At 49.5% G+C, this 15,872-nt stretch overlaps 1 protein-coding gene across 1 annotated transcript in view; it reads right to left on the bottom strand.

The window, feature by feature from the left end:
- The window catches only part of ARID3B (AT-rich interaction domain 3B), a 39,202-nt gene that overhangs the window by 21,130 nt on the left and 2,200 nt on the right, over positions 1-15,872 (bottom strand). The window contains exons 2-3 of the mRNA XM_084213848.1: positions 13,697-14,279; positions 1,483-1,551 (exon numbers count right to left, since the gene is read on the bottom strand). Coding sequence (XP_084069974.1) covers positions 1,483-1,551; positions 13,697-14,230 — 603 coding nt within the window. The 5' untranslated portion in view covers positions 14,231-14,279. The remainder of the gene's footprint in view (positions 1-1,482; positions 1,552-13,696; positions 14,280-15,872) is intronic.

The raw sequence follows: 15,872 nt of genomic DNA on the forward strand, positions 1-15,872 counted from the left end.
TTAGATTTCTAGAAATATCAATATTTATAAAATAGACATATTTATAAAACAAATTTTATATTGCAGTTCTATAAATATGAATATTTTATAAAAGCTAAATATTTATAAAATAAAACTATTTATTAATATTTATTATTTCTAATTTGGGCTTGAAACAGCCCAATCATTAAAATGAAGTTCCCTGGGCAGTGTATCCCAAAAGAGAGGAGGATTTTGGGGCTGGATTCCTGCCTTAGTTTCAAGTGAGAAATATTCTCCCAGCTGGAGAAAAAACTGGATGAAATCTTTTAAACACCCAAATTTTGATTGTTCATTCTTATTTTGATCAGAATTCAATATTTGAACCCAGCACGAGGCAACAAACCAGCCCCAAACTGCAGAACAAAGGAGATTTCCCAGGAATTCCCTGCCAGGGATCAGGGGGAGATTCCCCAAATTCCCCAAGTTCCCCAAATTCCCCAAATTGCCAAAGTTCCCCAAGCTCCCCAAATTTCCCAAGCTCCCCAAATTGCCCAAGTTCTCCAAATTCCCAAAGTTCCCCCAAATTTCCCAAATTCCCCCCAATTCCCAAATTCCCCCATATTGACCAAGTTCCCCCAAATTGCCCAAGTTGCCCAAATTTCCCAAACTGCCTAAATTCTCCAAATTTCTCAAGTCCCCCAAGTTCCCCAAATTTCCCAAACTGCCCAAATTTCCCAAGTTCCCCAAATTGCCCAAATCCCTCAAGCCCCCCAAATTCCCCAAGTTCTCCAAATTTCCCAAGTACCCCAAATTTCCCAAGTTCCCCAAATTTCCCAAGTTCTCCAAATTTCCCAAGAACCCCAAATTCTCCAAGTTCCCCCAAATTTCCCAAGTTCCCCCCAATGCCCAAAGTTCCCCCCAATGCCCAAAGTTCCCCCAAATTGCCCAAGTACCCCAAATCCCCCAAATTCCCCAAGTTCCCCAAATCCCCCAAACTGCCCAAATCCCCCAAATTCCCCAGGTTCCCCAAATTTACCAAATTTCCCAAGTTCCCCAAATTTCCCAAACTGCCCAAATCCCCCAAATCCCCCAGGTTCCCCAAATTTCCCAAACTGCCCAAGTTGCCCAAATTCCCCAAGTTCTCCAAATTTCCCAAACTGCCCAAATCCCCCAAGTTCCCCCAAATCCCCCAAGATGCCCAAATTCCCCAAGTTCCCTCAAATCCCCCAAATTGCCCAAGTTCCCCAAATTCCCTAAACTGCCCAAATCCCCCAAACTGCCCAAATTTCCCAAGTTCCCCTAAAATTCCCTAAGTTCACCAAATTGTCCAAGTTCCCCTAGTTCTCCAAATTTCCCAAATTCTCCAAATTGCCCAAGTTCCCCCAGATCCCCAAATTTCCCAAGTTCCCCAAAATCCCCCAAGTTCCCCTAAATCCTCCAAGTCCCTCAAATCCCCCAAACTCCCCAAGCTCCCCCAAATCCCCCAAATTTCCCCCAGTTCCCCGAGCTCCCCGGCCGTACCTTGGCGAAGTCCCGGGAGATTTCCCTTCCCCGGCCGCCGTCGCCTTCCTCGCTCCAGCTGCCGCCGTTCTGGGGAGGGAAAACAGCTCGGGGTGGAGGCACAGCTCCAGGGGCGAGGGGTTTAGGGGGTTTTGGGGTTTTTTAGGGGTTTTTGGGGTTTTTAGGGGTTTGAGGGGTTTTTATGGGTTTGAGGTTTGAGGGGTTTTTAGGGGTTTGAGGGGTTTTTAGAGGTTTTAGGTGTTTGAGGGTTTTTTAGGGGTTTTAGGGGTTTGAGGGGTTTTTAGGGGTTTGAGGGTTTTTAGGGGTTTGAGGGGTTTTAGGATTGTTTAGGAGTTTTAGGGTTGTTTAGGGGTTTTTAGGGGTCTTAAGGTTTTTAGGGGTTTGAGGGGTTTTAAGGGGTTTGAGGGGTTTTGGGGTTGTTTAGGGGTTTTAGGGGTTTGAGCAGTTTTTAGGGGTTTTAGGATTGTTTAGGGGTTTAGGGTTGATTAGGGGTTTTTAGGAGTCTTAGGGTTTTTAGGGGTTTGAGGGGTTTTTAGGATTTTAGGGGTTTGAGGGGTTTTAAGGGGTTTTAGGGGTCTTAGGGTTTTTAGGGTTCTTAGAGGTTTTAGGGGCTTGGTGTTTTAGGGGTTTTTAGGGGTTTGAGGGGTTTTTAGGGGTTTTAGGGGTTTTTGGGGTTTGAGGGTTTTGTAGGGGTTTTAGGGGTTTGAGGGGTTTTTAGGGGTTTTTGGGGTTTGAGGGTTTTGTAGGGGTTTGAAGGTTTTTTAGGGGTTTTAGGAGTTTTTAGGGGTTTTGGGGTTTGAGGGTTTTTTAGGGGTTTGAGGGGTTTGGGGTTTTTAGGGGTTTTAGGGGTTTGTAGGGCTTTTAGGGGTTTTAGGATTGTTTAGGAGTTTTAGGGTTGTTTAGGGGTTTTTAGGGGTTTGAGGGGTTTTAGGTTGTTTAGGGGTTTTAGGGGTCTTGGGGTTTTTAGGGGTTTTAGGGTTCTTAGAAGTTTTAGGGGCTTGGTGTTTGAGGGGTTTTTAGGGGTTTGAGGGTTTTTTAGGGGTTTTAGGGGTTTTTAGGGGTTTTAGGGGTTTTTAGGGATTTTTAGGGGTTTGAGGGTTTTGTAGGGGTTTGAGGGTTTTGTAGGGGCTTTAGGGGTTTTTAGGGGTTTTAGGGGTTTTTAGGGGTTTTAGGGGTTTGAGGGGTTTTTAGGGGTTTTTGGGGTTTGAGGGGTTTTTAGGGGTTTTAGGGGTTTGAGGATTGTTTAGGGGTTTTAGGGATGTTTAGGGGTTTTCAGGGGTCTTAGGGTTTTTAGGGGTTTGAGGGGTTTTTAGGATTTTAGGGGTTTGAGGGGTTTTGGGGTTGTTTAGGGCTTTGGGGTTGTTTTGGGGTTTTAGGGGGTTTTGGGTTGTTTAGGGGTTTTAGGGGTTTTTGGGTTGTTTAGGGGTTTTAGGGTTCTTAGAGGTTTTAGGGGCTTGGCGTTTGAGAGGTTTTTAGGGGTTTGGGGTTTGAGGGGTTTTTATGGGTTTTTAGGGGTTTGAGGGGTTTTTAGGGGTTTGAGAGGTTTTTAGGGGTTTGAGGGTTTTGTAGGGGTTTGAGGGGTTTTTAGGGGTTTTAGGATTGTTTAGGAGTTTTAGGGGTGTTTAGGGGTTTTTAGGGGTCTTAAGGTTTAAATTAAAATAAAAAGCGAAACTAAAATGAAAAAATCTTCTAAAACTTAGGGGTGAATTGGAATCTATGAGTGTGTGAAATAAAGACATATTTTATTATTTTATTGTTGAATAAAATAAAGATATAAATCCAGGCACCCTGAGAACAACAACTCCAAAAAGTCCCAATCCAGGGTGGGCTAAAGAAGGGAAAAGCCAAATCAACCTGAACAAACCCATGGAGAGAAAAGGTCCCAGCACCCCAAAAGGAACCCCTCGGAATTGTGGAGAAATAAATTCTGAATTCTGAAATAACCCAGCACCTCCAGCTGGATAGAAGGCCAGGATGACCCTGAGCTAAATCAAAGTACCCTGAGAACACCAATTCACTCTGTGAAATCCCAGTCCAGTGTGTGCTGGAAAAAGAAGAGCAAAATCCACCCAGACAAACTCATGGGGAAAAAAGGCCCCAGGACCCCAAAAGCAACCCCAGGGAATTGTGGAGAAATGAATTCTGAATTCTGAAATAAATCAGCAGCTCCAGCTGGGAAAGCCAGGATGACCCTGAGATAAATCCAGGCACCCCAAGAACAACAACTCCACCAAGTCCTGATCTATCATGTGCTGGAAAAGGGAAGAGCCAAATCCACCTGGACAAACCCATGGGGAGAAAAGGTCCCAGCACCCCAAAGCAGCCCCTGGGAATTGTGGAGGAGCTCCCAGCATCTGAAATAACCCAGCAGCTCCAGCTGGATGGAAGGCCAGGATGACCCTGAGATAAATCCAGGCACCCTGAGAACAACAACTCCACCAAGTCCTGGTCCAGGGTGGGCTGGAGAAGGGAAGAGCAAAATCCACCTGGACAAACTCATGGGGAGAAAAGGTCCCAGGACACCAAAAGCAGCCCCTGGGAATTGTGGAGAAATGAATTCTGAAGTAACCAGCAGCTCCAGCTGGATGGAAAGGCAGAATGACCCTGAGATTAATCCAGACACCCTGAGAACAACTCCACGACGTCCCGATCTAGCACGGGCTGGAAAAGGGAAGAGCCAAATCAATGTGGACAAACCCATGGACAGAAAAGGCCCCAGCACCCCAAAAGCAGCCCCTGGGAATTCTGGAGGAGCTGCAGCACCCCAAACCCCCAGCACCACCCAGCTGTGAGGCTCCCACTGAAGGAGGAGGATGCACAGCTCATGCCCAGCTCCCTAATGCCCACTGATTGGGTTTGAGGCACTAATTGCTGCTGCAGAGTCAATTACCCAGCCACCCCCAGGAGCCATTCCAGGGGGATTGCTGCCACTGCTGCTGTGTCAGCTGTTTGTGGCACAGGATCAATTCCAGGAGGATCCATCCCCATGTCCTCTCTCTGTCTCTCTCTCCAGCAGGGATTAACCCACAGATTTTTGGCTCGTTATGGAAGCATCCAGCTGCTCCTCAAACTGTTCAGTGGGATCAAACCCAGCATCAGCCAGAGCAGGCAGGAGAAAAGGATTTCCCAGGCTGGATTTGTGCAGGTTCAGCTCTCTGACCCTTCCCTGGATATAAATCCAGAGGCAGGCTTTGCTTCCAGAGGGAATTCTGTCATGCTGAGAGTTTATTCCACTCCATTTGAGGGATAAAAAGGAGAGGGATTAAAGGAGGCAATTCCCTCCCACCAGTGGGGTTGAACTTGGGATAATTCCCAGGAATAAAACTTTGGAGAAGTTCAACAGGACACATTTGGGTTGTTTTCTAGGAAATTAAAATAAAAAAGGGTGATTAGAGCAGAATGAATCCATCCCATTTTCCACAGCTCCACCCTGGGTCTGGAGGGCACCTCCAGGGAAAAGGAGCTCAGGGCAGCTGAGGGCACCAGGCTTGGGCCATATGGCCACCAAAGCAGCAGGGATGGCTGTCACTTGCTGTCACCTGCTGTCACCTGAGCTGGGCCAGCTGCTGCACCTCCTCCTGCTGCTCTGGGGAGGCTCTGGGGACATTTCCCATTGCCAGGGGACACAGAGAGGGCTCCTCAGGGAGCTCTCCCTGTGCCACCAGAGCCTTTCCTGTGCCACTGACACCTCAGAGAGCCCTTCCTGTGCCACCAGAGCCATTCCTGTGCCACCAGAGCCCTCCCTGTGCCACTGACACCTCAGAGAGCCATCCCTGTGCCACCAGAGCCATTCCTGTGCCACTGACACCTCAGGGGCCACCAGAGCCCTCCCTGTGCCACCAGAGCCCTCCCTGTGCCACTGACACCTCAGCGAGCCATCCCTGTGCCACCACAGCCATCCATGGGCCACCAACACCTCTGGGACCACCACAGCCCCTCCCTGTGGCACTGACACCTCAGAGAGCCATCCCTGTGCCACCAGAGCCATTCCTGTGCCACCAGAGCCATCCCTGTGCCACTGACACCTCAGAGAGCCTTCCCTGTGCCACCAGAGCCCTCCCTGTGCCACCAGAGCCATCCCTGTGCCACTGACACCTCAGAGAGCCCTTCCTGTGCCACCAGAGCCATCCCTGTGCCACCAGATCCATTCCTGTGCCACCAGAGCCTTTCCTGTGCCACTGACACCTTGGGGGCCACCAGGGCCCTCCCTGTGCCACCAGAGCCATTCCTGTGGCACTGACACCTCAGAGAGCCATCCCTGTGCCACCAGAGCCTTCCCTGGGCCACCAGAGCCTTCCCTGTGCCTCTGACAACTCAGAGAGCCATCCTTGTGCCACCAGAGCCATCCTTGTGCCACCAGAGCCATCCCTGTGCCACTGACACCTCAGAGAGCCATCCCTGAGCCACCAGAGCCTTCCCTGGGCCATCAGAGCCATCCCTGTGCCACTGACACCTCAGAGAGCCATCCCTGTGCCACCAGAGCCATTCCTGTGCCACCAGAGCCCCTCCCTGTGCTACCAACATCTCAGGGGCCATCAGAGCCCTCCCTGTGCCACCAGAGCCTTCCCTGCGCCACTGACACCTCAGAGAGCCATCCCTGTGCCACCAGAGCCATCCCTGTGCCACTGACACCTCAGAGAGCCATCCCTGTGCCACCAGAGCCCCCCCTGTGTCACTGACACCTCAGAGAGCCATCCCTGTGCCACCAGAGCCATCCCTGTGCCACTGACACCCCAGAGAGCCATCCCTGTGCCACCAGAGCCATTCCTGTGCCACTGACACCTCAGGGGCCACCAGAGCCCTCCCTGTGCCACCAGAGCCCTCCCTGTGCTACTGACACCTCAGAGAGCCCTTCCTGTGTCATTGACACTGCAGAGAGCCATCCCTGTGCCACCAGAGCCATCCCTGTGCCACCAGAGCCCTGCCTGTGCCACTGACACCTCAGCGAGCCATCCCTGTGCCACTACAGCCATCCATGGGCCACCAACACCTCTGGGACCACCACAGCCCCTCCCTGTGGCACTGACACCTCAGAGAGCCATCCTTGTGCCACCAGAGCCTTTCCTGTGCCACTGACACCTTGGGGGCCACCACATCCCTCCCTGTGGCACTGACACCTCAGAGAGCCCTTCCTGTGCCACCAGAGCCCCCCGTGTGGCACTGACACCTTGGGGGCCACCACAGCCCCCCCTGTGCCACCAGAGCCATCCCTGTGCCACCAGAGCCATCCCTGTGCCACTGACACCTCAGAGAGCCCTTCCTGTGCCACCACAGCCATTCCTGTGCCACTGACACCTCAGAGAGCCTTCCCTGTGCCACCAGAGCCCTCCCTGTGCCACCAGAGCCCTCCCTGTGCTACTGACACCTCAGAGAGCCCTTCCTGTGTCATTGACACTGCAGAGAGCCATCCCTGTGCCACCAGAGCCATCCCTGTGCCACCAGAGCCCTGCCTGTGCCACTGACACCTCAGCGAGCCATCCCTGTGCCACTACAGCCATCCATGGGCCACCAACACCTCTGGGACCACCACAGCCCCTCCCTGTGGCACTGACACCTCAGAGAGCCATCCTTGTGCCACCAGAGCCTTTCCTGTGCCACTGACACCTTGGGGGCCACCACATCCCTCCCTGTGGCACTGACACCTCAGAGAGCCCTTCCTGTGCCACCAGAGCCCCCCGTGTGGCACTGACACCTTGGGGGCCACCACAGCCCCCCCTGTGCCACCAGAGCCATCCCTGTGCCACCAGAGCCATCCCTGTGCCACTGACACCTCAGAGAGCCCTTCCTGTGCCACCACAGCCATTCCTGTGCCACTGACACCTCAGAGAGCCTTCCCTGTGCCACCAGATCCATTCCTGTGCCACCAGAGCCATCCCTGTGCCACTGACAACTCAGAGAGCCATCCCTGTGCCACCAGAGCCTTTCCTGTGCCACTGACACCTTGGGGGCCACCAGGGCCCTCCCTGTGCCACCAGAGCCATTCCTGTGGCACTGACACCTCAGAGAGCCATCCCTGTGCCACCAGAGCCTTCCCTGGGCCACCAGAGCCTTCCCTGTGCCTCTGACAACTCAGAGAGCCATCCCTGTGCCACCAGAGCCATCCTTGTGCCACCAGAGCCATCCCTGTGCCACCAGAGCCATCCCTGTGCCACTGACACCTCAGAGAGCCATCCCTGTGCCACCAGAGCCTTCCCTGGGCCATCAGAGCCATCCCTGTGCCACTGACACCTCAGAGAGCCATCCCTGTGCCACCAGATCCATCCCTGTGCCACCAGAGCCATCCCTGTGCCATCAACACCTCAGGGGCCACCAGAGACCCCTCTGTGCCACCAGAGCCCTCCCTGAGCCACCAACACCCCAAGCCCCCCCAGCTGCCCCCTCCCCCCTGCCAGGCACAGCCCCAACTCCAGGATCCCACCCTGGGGCCCCTCCCCAGCCCTGGAACACCTGAGCAGAGCCAAGGCCAGGTGAGCACAGCACCTCTGCCCGCCCAGAGTTAACCCCTGAGCTGCCACGGCGCCAAACACTCCCCATCCTCTGCAGGACAAAAAAGCTTCCAGAGCAGGGGAGCAAAAACTCCTCCTGGGAAAGCCAGGCTCAGCCTGCACCTCCAGGGGTTTTAAAGGGGTTTTGCAGGGTTTTTAAAGGGGTTTTAAAGAGTTTTTTTAGGTTTTTTAGCCAGGAATCTGCTGCAGCACCCACCTGGGGGATCAGCCCTCCCCTGCCCCCGTGGGTGGAGTCAATGAAAAGGGATCTGTGCAGCAATTTCAGGATTACCAGAGAACCCACAGCAATTCCTTTTGTGGGCAGAGTTAAACCTCTAGGAAGTGAAACAGATGCTCAGAGAAAGAAAACTCTTGTAGAGCAAAGGCTGATAAGATCAGGGCTGCTGCCCCCAGCTGCAAGTTCTCAGGCAGGGAGAGCCAGGGGGTAATTACTGCCCACAGCAGCTCCTGGAATGGCAACCAAGCCCTGCTAATAACAGAGCTTCAAAGCAGCCCCTGAAAACATCTGAGTGATCCCAGGAATGGCAGGCAGGATGGGGAAGGGCTGAGCTTTCACCATTAATTGCTTTTTTTTTTTTTTTTTTAAATGGAGTTCCTTTCACAAACAGGAAGGTGCTGCCTCATCCTTGAGGAAAAGCTGGGCTCTCTGAATTCCTGCTGTTCCCAAAGAGCCAGAGGAGCCAGGATTGATCTGGGGTGAGAAGAGGGATCCTCAGTGATCCTCACTGATTGATCCCAGAGTGAGAAAAGCACAAGTGCAGGGGGATGGAAGATTCCAGCTGCTGGCAGCAATCCTACAGGAAATGTGGCACTGCAGAGACCCCACAGGGATCTGTCTGCCTCCCTTCCCTGCCTCGGGATCCTCAATCACCCCTGGGCTCTGCAGGGGAGGAGCTGGGGGGCCCCTGAATTCCCATTTCCCTTTCCTTGGGAATCCTCTCAATTTCCATTTTCCTTTCCTTTCCTTGGGGATCCTCTGAATTCCCATTTCCCTTCCCTTGGAAATCCTCTGAATTTCCATTTCCCTTTCCTTGGGAATCCTCTGAATTCCCATTTGCTTTTCCTTGGGGATCCTCTCAATTTCCATTTTCCTTTTCTTTTCTTTCCTTGGGCATCCTCTGAATTCCCATTTGCCTTCCCTTTCCTTGGGAATCCTCTCAATTTCCATTTGCTTTTCCTTGGGGATCCTCTGAATTTCCATTTCCCTTTCCTTGGAAATCCTCTGAATTCCCATTTGCCTTTCCTTGGGGATCCTCTGAATTCCCATTTCCCTTTCCTTGGGGATCTTCTGAATTTTCATTTTCCTTTCCTTGGGAATTCTCTCAATTTCCATTTCCAATCCCTTCCCCTTCCTTTCCTTGGGAATCCTCTGAATTTCCATCTTCCTCTCCTTTCCTTTTCCCTTTTCTTGAGGAATCCTCTGGATTTCCTTCCTTTTTCCTTTCCTTGGAAAAGGGCAAGGAGCAGGACCTGGGCCTGAAATCTGCATTTATTGATTTATTCTCAAATTCCTCATTTCCAAGATGGAAATTTGGGATTTCTTCTCCTATTTCTGATTTCCAAACTGGAGCCTGGAAATCTGGAATTTCTTCATTCTCACATTCCTCATTTCCAAGCTGGAAATTTGGGATTTCTTCTTCTATTTCTGATTTCCAAACTGGAGCCTGGAAATCTGGAATTTCTTCATTCTCACATTCCTCATTTCCAAGCTGGAAATTTGGGATTTCTTCTTCTATTTCTGATTTCCAAACTGGAGTCTGGAAATCTGGAATTTCTTCATTCTCACATTCCTGATTTCCAAGCTGGAAATCAGGGATTTGGAGCCTGGAAATCTGGGATTTCTCCATCCCTCATTTCCTCACATTCCTTCATTTCCAAGATGGAAATTTGGGATTTCTTCTCCCATTTCTGATTTCCAAGCTGAAGCCTGGAAATCTGGGATTTATTTATTCTCACATTCCTGATGATTCCTCCTCCTGCCAACGATTTCCTGGGATGGGACTGAAGTGGTTTTGTTTTCCTGGTGGATCCCAGATTTCTCTGAGCAATCCCAGCCTCACAATTCCAAGGGATTCTTTACCCCAAAGCTTCCAGAAGAACAAGCAAGCCTTGATGGAAGGAATAAAATGATTTTTTCCTCCCCATTTCCAATGCCAGGAATGCTCCAGGAGCAGGGCACAGGACTGGTGAAAGAAGCTGAAAAATAAAAATCTAATCCAAGAATCATTTTGGAAAAAAATTGGGAGAATCTGTTTCATCCTGGATTTTCTGGATATTAAAGAGACAAAGCAAAGGAAAAAAAATGCCTGGATATTAAAGATTCCAAGGAATTAAGAACTCCCCACTCAGTTTTCTCCCTTTCCTGGTTTTATCCCCCAGCTCTGAACTGGGAATCAGCAGCTCCATCTGATCCAAATCACTCCACCTCCAAAAACCTTGGGATATCAGGGGGACCTGACCTTTTCCTGCCACTTTTTCCCATCAAAACCTTGGGATATCAGGGGGACCTGACCTTTTCCTGCCACTTTTTCCCATCAAAACCTTGGGATATCAGGGGGACCTGTCCTTTTCCTGCCACTTTTTCCCCATTCTTCTCCAGAGCTGCTCCTGCTATTCCTTTATAACTCACTCCTCAACCTGGTGTCCATGGATTCCTCCCACTCCTGCCTTTCCCTAAAATGGTTTGATTGGGATTTTTTCCTGTTTCAGGAGGTCACAGAGCAGTAAAAGTGGTTAAATTGGGATTTTTTTTTTCCTGTTTCAGGAGATCACACAGCAGCAGAAATGGTTTGATTGGGATTTTTCCTGTTTCAGGAGGTCACCAGCAGCAGAAATGGTTTGATTGGGATTTTTTCCGGTTTCAGGTCACACAGCAGCAGAAATGGTTTGACTGGGATTTTGTTCCTCTTTCAGGAGGTCACACAGCAGCAGAAATGGTTGATTGGGATTTTTTTCCTGTTTCAGGAGGTAACACAGCAGCAGAAATGGTTTGATTGGGATTTTTTCCTGTTTCAGGAGATCACACAGCAGCAGAAATGGTTTGATTGGGATTTTTCCTGCTCCAGGAGGTCTCACAGCAGCAGAAATGGTTTGATTGGGATTTTTTCCTGGGCATTTTGGGTTCCTGCATTGAAGTGGTTTCCCAAATTTCAGGAATGGGCCAAGGCACATTGTGCCAACCCCGGGGTGATGTTTTATCCCCCTTTTTTCCCCCTCTGCCTGGTTTCATGGCCAGAATGAGCAGTGAGATGTGCAGGGCTCTGCCAACAGGAGGGAGAAGCACCAGCTGGGCAAGAACAAAACCAGCCCAGAGTAAGGCAAGCAGATTTGGCTTTTTAAAGGCAGAGATCCCTGAAGACCTGAGCCCTGCTCCTTCTCCCCACCCAGAGGAAGCTGTCACACTCCCACCCAGCAAATCCTGAGGCAGTGGCCCTGAGTGACAAACCTGAGTGACATTTCAGCAACTCCCTGCCCCTTGGAGAAAAGCCAGCAGCCAGGGCTTCCCTGGGGGTTTCAGAGGCCAGAGCTGCTCCCTGAGGAGCTGGGGAGGGACAGGGAGCACTGAACCCCTCTGGCCACAAAGGAAACCCTCCCACCATCCCCTGGCTGGCTCCCAGCTCAAGGAGCAGCGATTCTGCTCTCACGGGTGGGATCAACCTCCCACGAGGCACCAACAGCGGCTCCTTGCTTCCTCTGCCCTTCCTCTCTCCTTTCCTTTGCCTTTTCTTTTTTCCTTTTCTCTCTCCTTTCCTTTGCCTTTTCTTTTTCCCTTTCCTTTCCTTTGCCTTTTCTTTTTCCCTTTCCTTTCCTTTGCCTTTTCTTTTTCCCTCTCCTCTCCTTTCCTTTCCCTTTTCTTTTTCCCTTTCCTTTCCTCTCTCCTTTCCTTTGCCTTTTCTTTTTCTCTCTCCTTTCCTTTCCCTTTTCTTTTTCCCTTTCCTTTCCTCTCTCCTTTCCTTTGCCTTTTCTTTTTCTCTCTCCTTTCCTTTGCCTTTTCTTTTTCCCTTTCCTTTTCTCTCTCCTTTCCTTTTCCCTTACCTCTTTCCTTTCTCCTTTTCCCCTTCCCTTCTCCTTTTCCCCTTCCCTTCTCCTTTTCCCTTTCCTTTTCCCCTCTCCTTTCCTTTCTTTTGCCTTTCTCCTTTTCCTTTTCCCCTTCCTCTTCTCCTTTTCTCTTTCCCCTTTTCTCTTCTCCTTTTCCTTTTCCCCTTCCTCCTTTTCCTCTTCCCCTTTCCCTTCTCCTTTTCTCTTTCCCCTTTTCTCTTCTCCTTTTCCTTTTCCCCTTCCTCCTTTTCCCCTTCCCCCTTTTCTCCTTTCCCCTTTCCTTTCTCCTTTTCCCTTCCCCTTCTCATTTTCCCCTTCCTCCTTTTCCCCTTCCCCTTTCCCTTTCCCCTTTTCTCTTCTCCTTTTCCCCTTCCCCTTTTCCCCATCCCCTTCTCCTTCTCCCCTTCCCCTTCCCGTTTTCCCCATCCCCTTCCACTTTTGCCCTTCCCCTTTCCCCTTTTCTCTTCTTTTCCCTTCCCCTTTCTCCTTTTCCCCTTCCTCCTTTTCCCCTTCCCTTCTCTCTTCTCTTTCCCCCTTTCCCTTCTCTTTTCCCTTTCCCCCTTTCCCTTCTTCTTTTCCCTTTCCCCCTTCCCCTTCTCCTTTTCCCCTTCCCCCTTCCCTTCTCTTTTCTCTTTCCCCCTTTCCCTTCTTCTTTTCCCTTTCCCCCTTCCCCTTCCCCCTACAACACAAAGTTCTCTGCCTCCCAGGATCAGGTCACACTCCCTGCACTCAAAAATCCCCAATCCCAACATCCCAAAGCTCTGACAAGCCACAACACCAGTGAGGCATTAACAGCCTGCACCTCAAATGACCAAACCACCAGATTTCCCCCCAAAATCCCACCCCACAAAGGCTCCCACAGAGCAGGGAAACCCATAAAGCCAATTTCTGCTGGGATTTCATGGCAGGAGGAAGCACAGCAGGGGAAAAAATGGGATTATTTTGGTACAAAATGGTTGGAAACAGGAGAGATTCTGCTCTAAAATAACAGAATTATGAGTGAAATTCAGATTATTTCCTGTCATTTTTGATTTAGGAGAATTTGCTGGGCTGGCCCTAAATCCAACTTTCAGCAGGGGCTGGAGGTGAGAGCAGCAATGGGGAGAAATCCTGGAAATAAACACCAAATTTGCACTTTGTGTGCCCCCAGATTGTCCAGCTTGGGGGAAAAGTGACCAAATTTGGGTCATCACACATCTCATATCCCATTTGGGGGTTTCACCCCACACCTAGCTGGGGGGAACAATGGACAGATCAACCCCAAACATGCCCTGAGCTCCTGGCACCTCCCTCATGGCACTCTGGGGGAAAAATGGGAATATTTTGGTAGAGAAATGGTTGGAAACAGGAGAGGCTCTGCAGGGACTGGGATGATTTTGGTACAAAAAGGGTTGGAAACAGGAGAGGTTCTACTGGGATGATTTTGGTAGAGAAATGGTTGGAAACAGGAGAGGTTGTGCAGGGAGTGGGATGATTTTGGTACAGAATGGTTGGAACAGGAGAGGTTCTACTGGGATGATTTTGGTACAGAATGGGTGGAAACAGGAGAGGTTCTGCAGGGAGTGGGAATATTTTGGTTAGAAATGGTTGGAAACAGGGGAGGTTGTGCAGGGACTGGGATGATTTTGGTACAGAAGGGCAGGGAACAGGAGCGGCTGTGCAGCACTGACCTGTTTGAGCTGCGGCTCGTCCAGGCGCCATCCGGGGCGCCCCGCGGGCGCTGCCGAGCGCTGGGCGGGGTCCGTGCCCGGCTCCTCCCGGCCCTGCTGGGCGCCCAGCGCGGGGCCGGCCCCGCAGCCCGCTCGGCCCTTGCCGTGGGCGCCTTTGGGAGCGCGGAAACACGGCAGGGCAGGGCAGCTCTCCCGGCCGGGCACCGCGCTGCCGTCCTCTTCATCCTCCTCCTCATCCTCCTCCTCTTCATCCTCCTCCTCCTCCTCCTCCTCAGAGTTGCTGTGCTCCAAGGCGCGGCCGGCTGCAGCGGGGGCTCTGCCCGCCGCGGGGGTGACACCGGGGGTGACAGCGGGGGACACCGCCGGGGCTCGCCCGGCTCGGGGCTGCCCGGGGAAGGGCGGCGGTGTCGGGAACGGCACCTGCGGCTCCCGGCGGCGCTCCCGGCAATCCATGAGCACCGCTGGCTGCTGCTGCTGCTGCTGTTGCTGCTGCTGCTGCTTCTGCAGCTGCTCCACCACCGCCTGCAGCTTCATCCCGCCGTGCGCATGGCTGGCGGCCCCGGCGGGAGCCGCGCAGGACGATCTGCCGGGGGGACAAACGCGGCTGGGGCAGAGCGGCCAACGCTGCCGCCGCTTGCACCTCCGGCCCGGGAACGGAGGGAGGGCACGGAGGGAGCGGGCAGCGGGAAAGGATCGGCGGGGCCGGGCCGGGATGTGCGGGGCCGCTCGGCCCGAAGGGGTCCCGGGGCTCCGCTAAAGGAGCGCTGAGCTAAAGGGGACACAGCCAGGGGAGCCTGGCCCGGCTTAGAGGGAAAAAATATAATGAAAATAATAAAAAAAAGTATTTTTCTCTGCTCTCACTTCGTGGATAAATTCCTGCCACTTCATTGAAAAAATAGAAATAAATAATAAATTGAAAAATAAATTTTTATATATATATATACACACACATCCATATATCTTTTTATCCATATAAATGATATATTTATATCTATATATATATGCGTATATGTGTATATATAGATATATATATCTATAGAGAGATGTCTGTGTGTGTGTATATATATATATCTGTAGATGTAAATCTATATCTATATGTATATATATATCTATATATGTATATCTAAATCTATCTATCTATATATATATATGTATATATATCTATCTATATCTATATCTATCTATATCTATATCTATCTATATCTATATATCTATATATCTATATCTATCTATATGTATATGTATAGACACCCATGCCAGGCTATCCCTAAATTCTTCCGTGCTCTCACTCTGTGGTTAAACCCCTGCCCCTTCACAGGAAAAAATAGAAATAAATAATAAAAAATAACTAAAAAAATAAGTTTTTTTATATATATCCATATATATTTATATCTCTCCATATACATATATTTATATCTCTGTATATCCATATATGTATTTATATCCACAGATATAAATACATATATACACAGATATATATTTATATATATTTATACATATATACACAGATATATATTTATATACATATATATTTTAAGATCCATATATATACATGTATATATATGTATATATATATATATATATATATACAGCCATGCCAGGCTATCCCTAAATTCTTCTGTGCTCTCACTCTGTGGCTAAACCCCTGTGCCTTCACAGGAAAAAATAGAAATAAATAATAAAAAATAACTTGAAAAATAAATTTTATATATATATATGTGTATGTGTATATATGTATATATATACACATATACATATATTTATATCCATATATAGCCACATATATATTTATATCCACATATATATTTATATCCATATGTATTTTTAGATCCACATGTATTTGTGTATATATATGTATATATATGTATATATAAAATATATATAAAATATAAAAATATAAATAAACAAACAAACAAATATATATATATATATATTTAGCCATGCCAGGCTATCCCTAAATTCTTCTGTCCTCTCACTCTGTGGCTAAACCCCTGCCAATTCACAGGAAAAAATAGAAATAAATAATAAAAGTAATTTAATAAATAAATTATATATCTAGATCTCCATATATATATATATATATATGTACACATCCCTATCCCTTCTTGAGGGCAAAGTGACCAAATCTGGTTCATCCCACCCCCATTTTGGGGTTTGGGGGGGTTTCACCCCACAC

The sequence above is a fragment of the Fringilla coelebs genome, assembly GCF_963513975.1.
Source record: "Fringilla coelebs genome assembly, chromosome: 12".
NCBI classification, from domain to species: domain Eukaryota; kingdom Metazoa; phylum Chordata; class Aves; order Passeriformes; family Fringillidae; genus Fringilla; species Fringilla coelebs.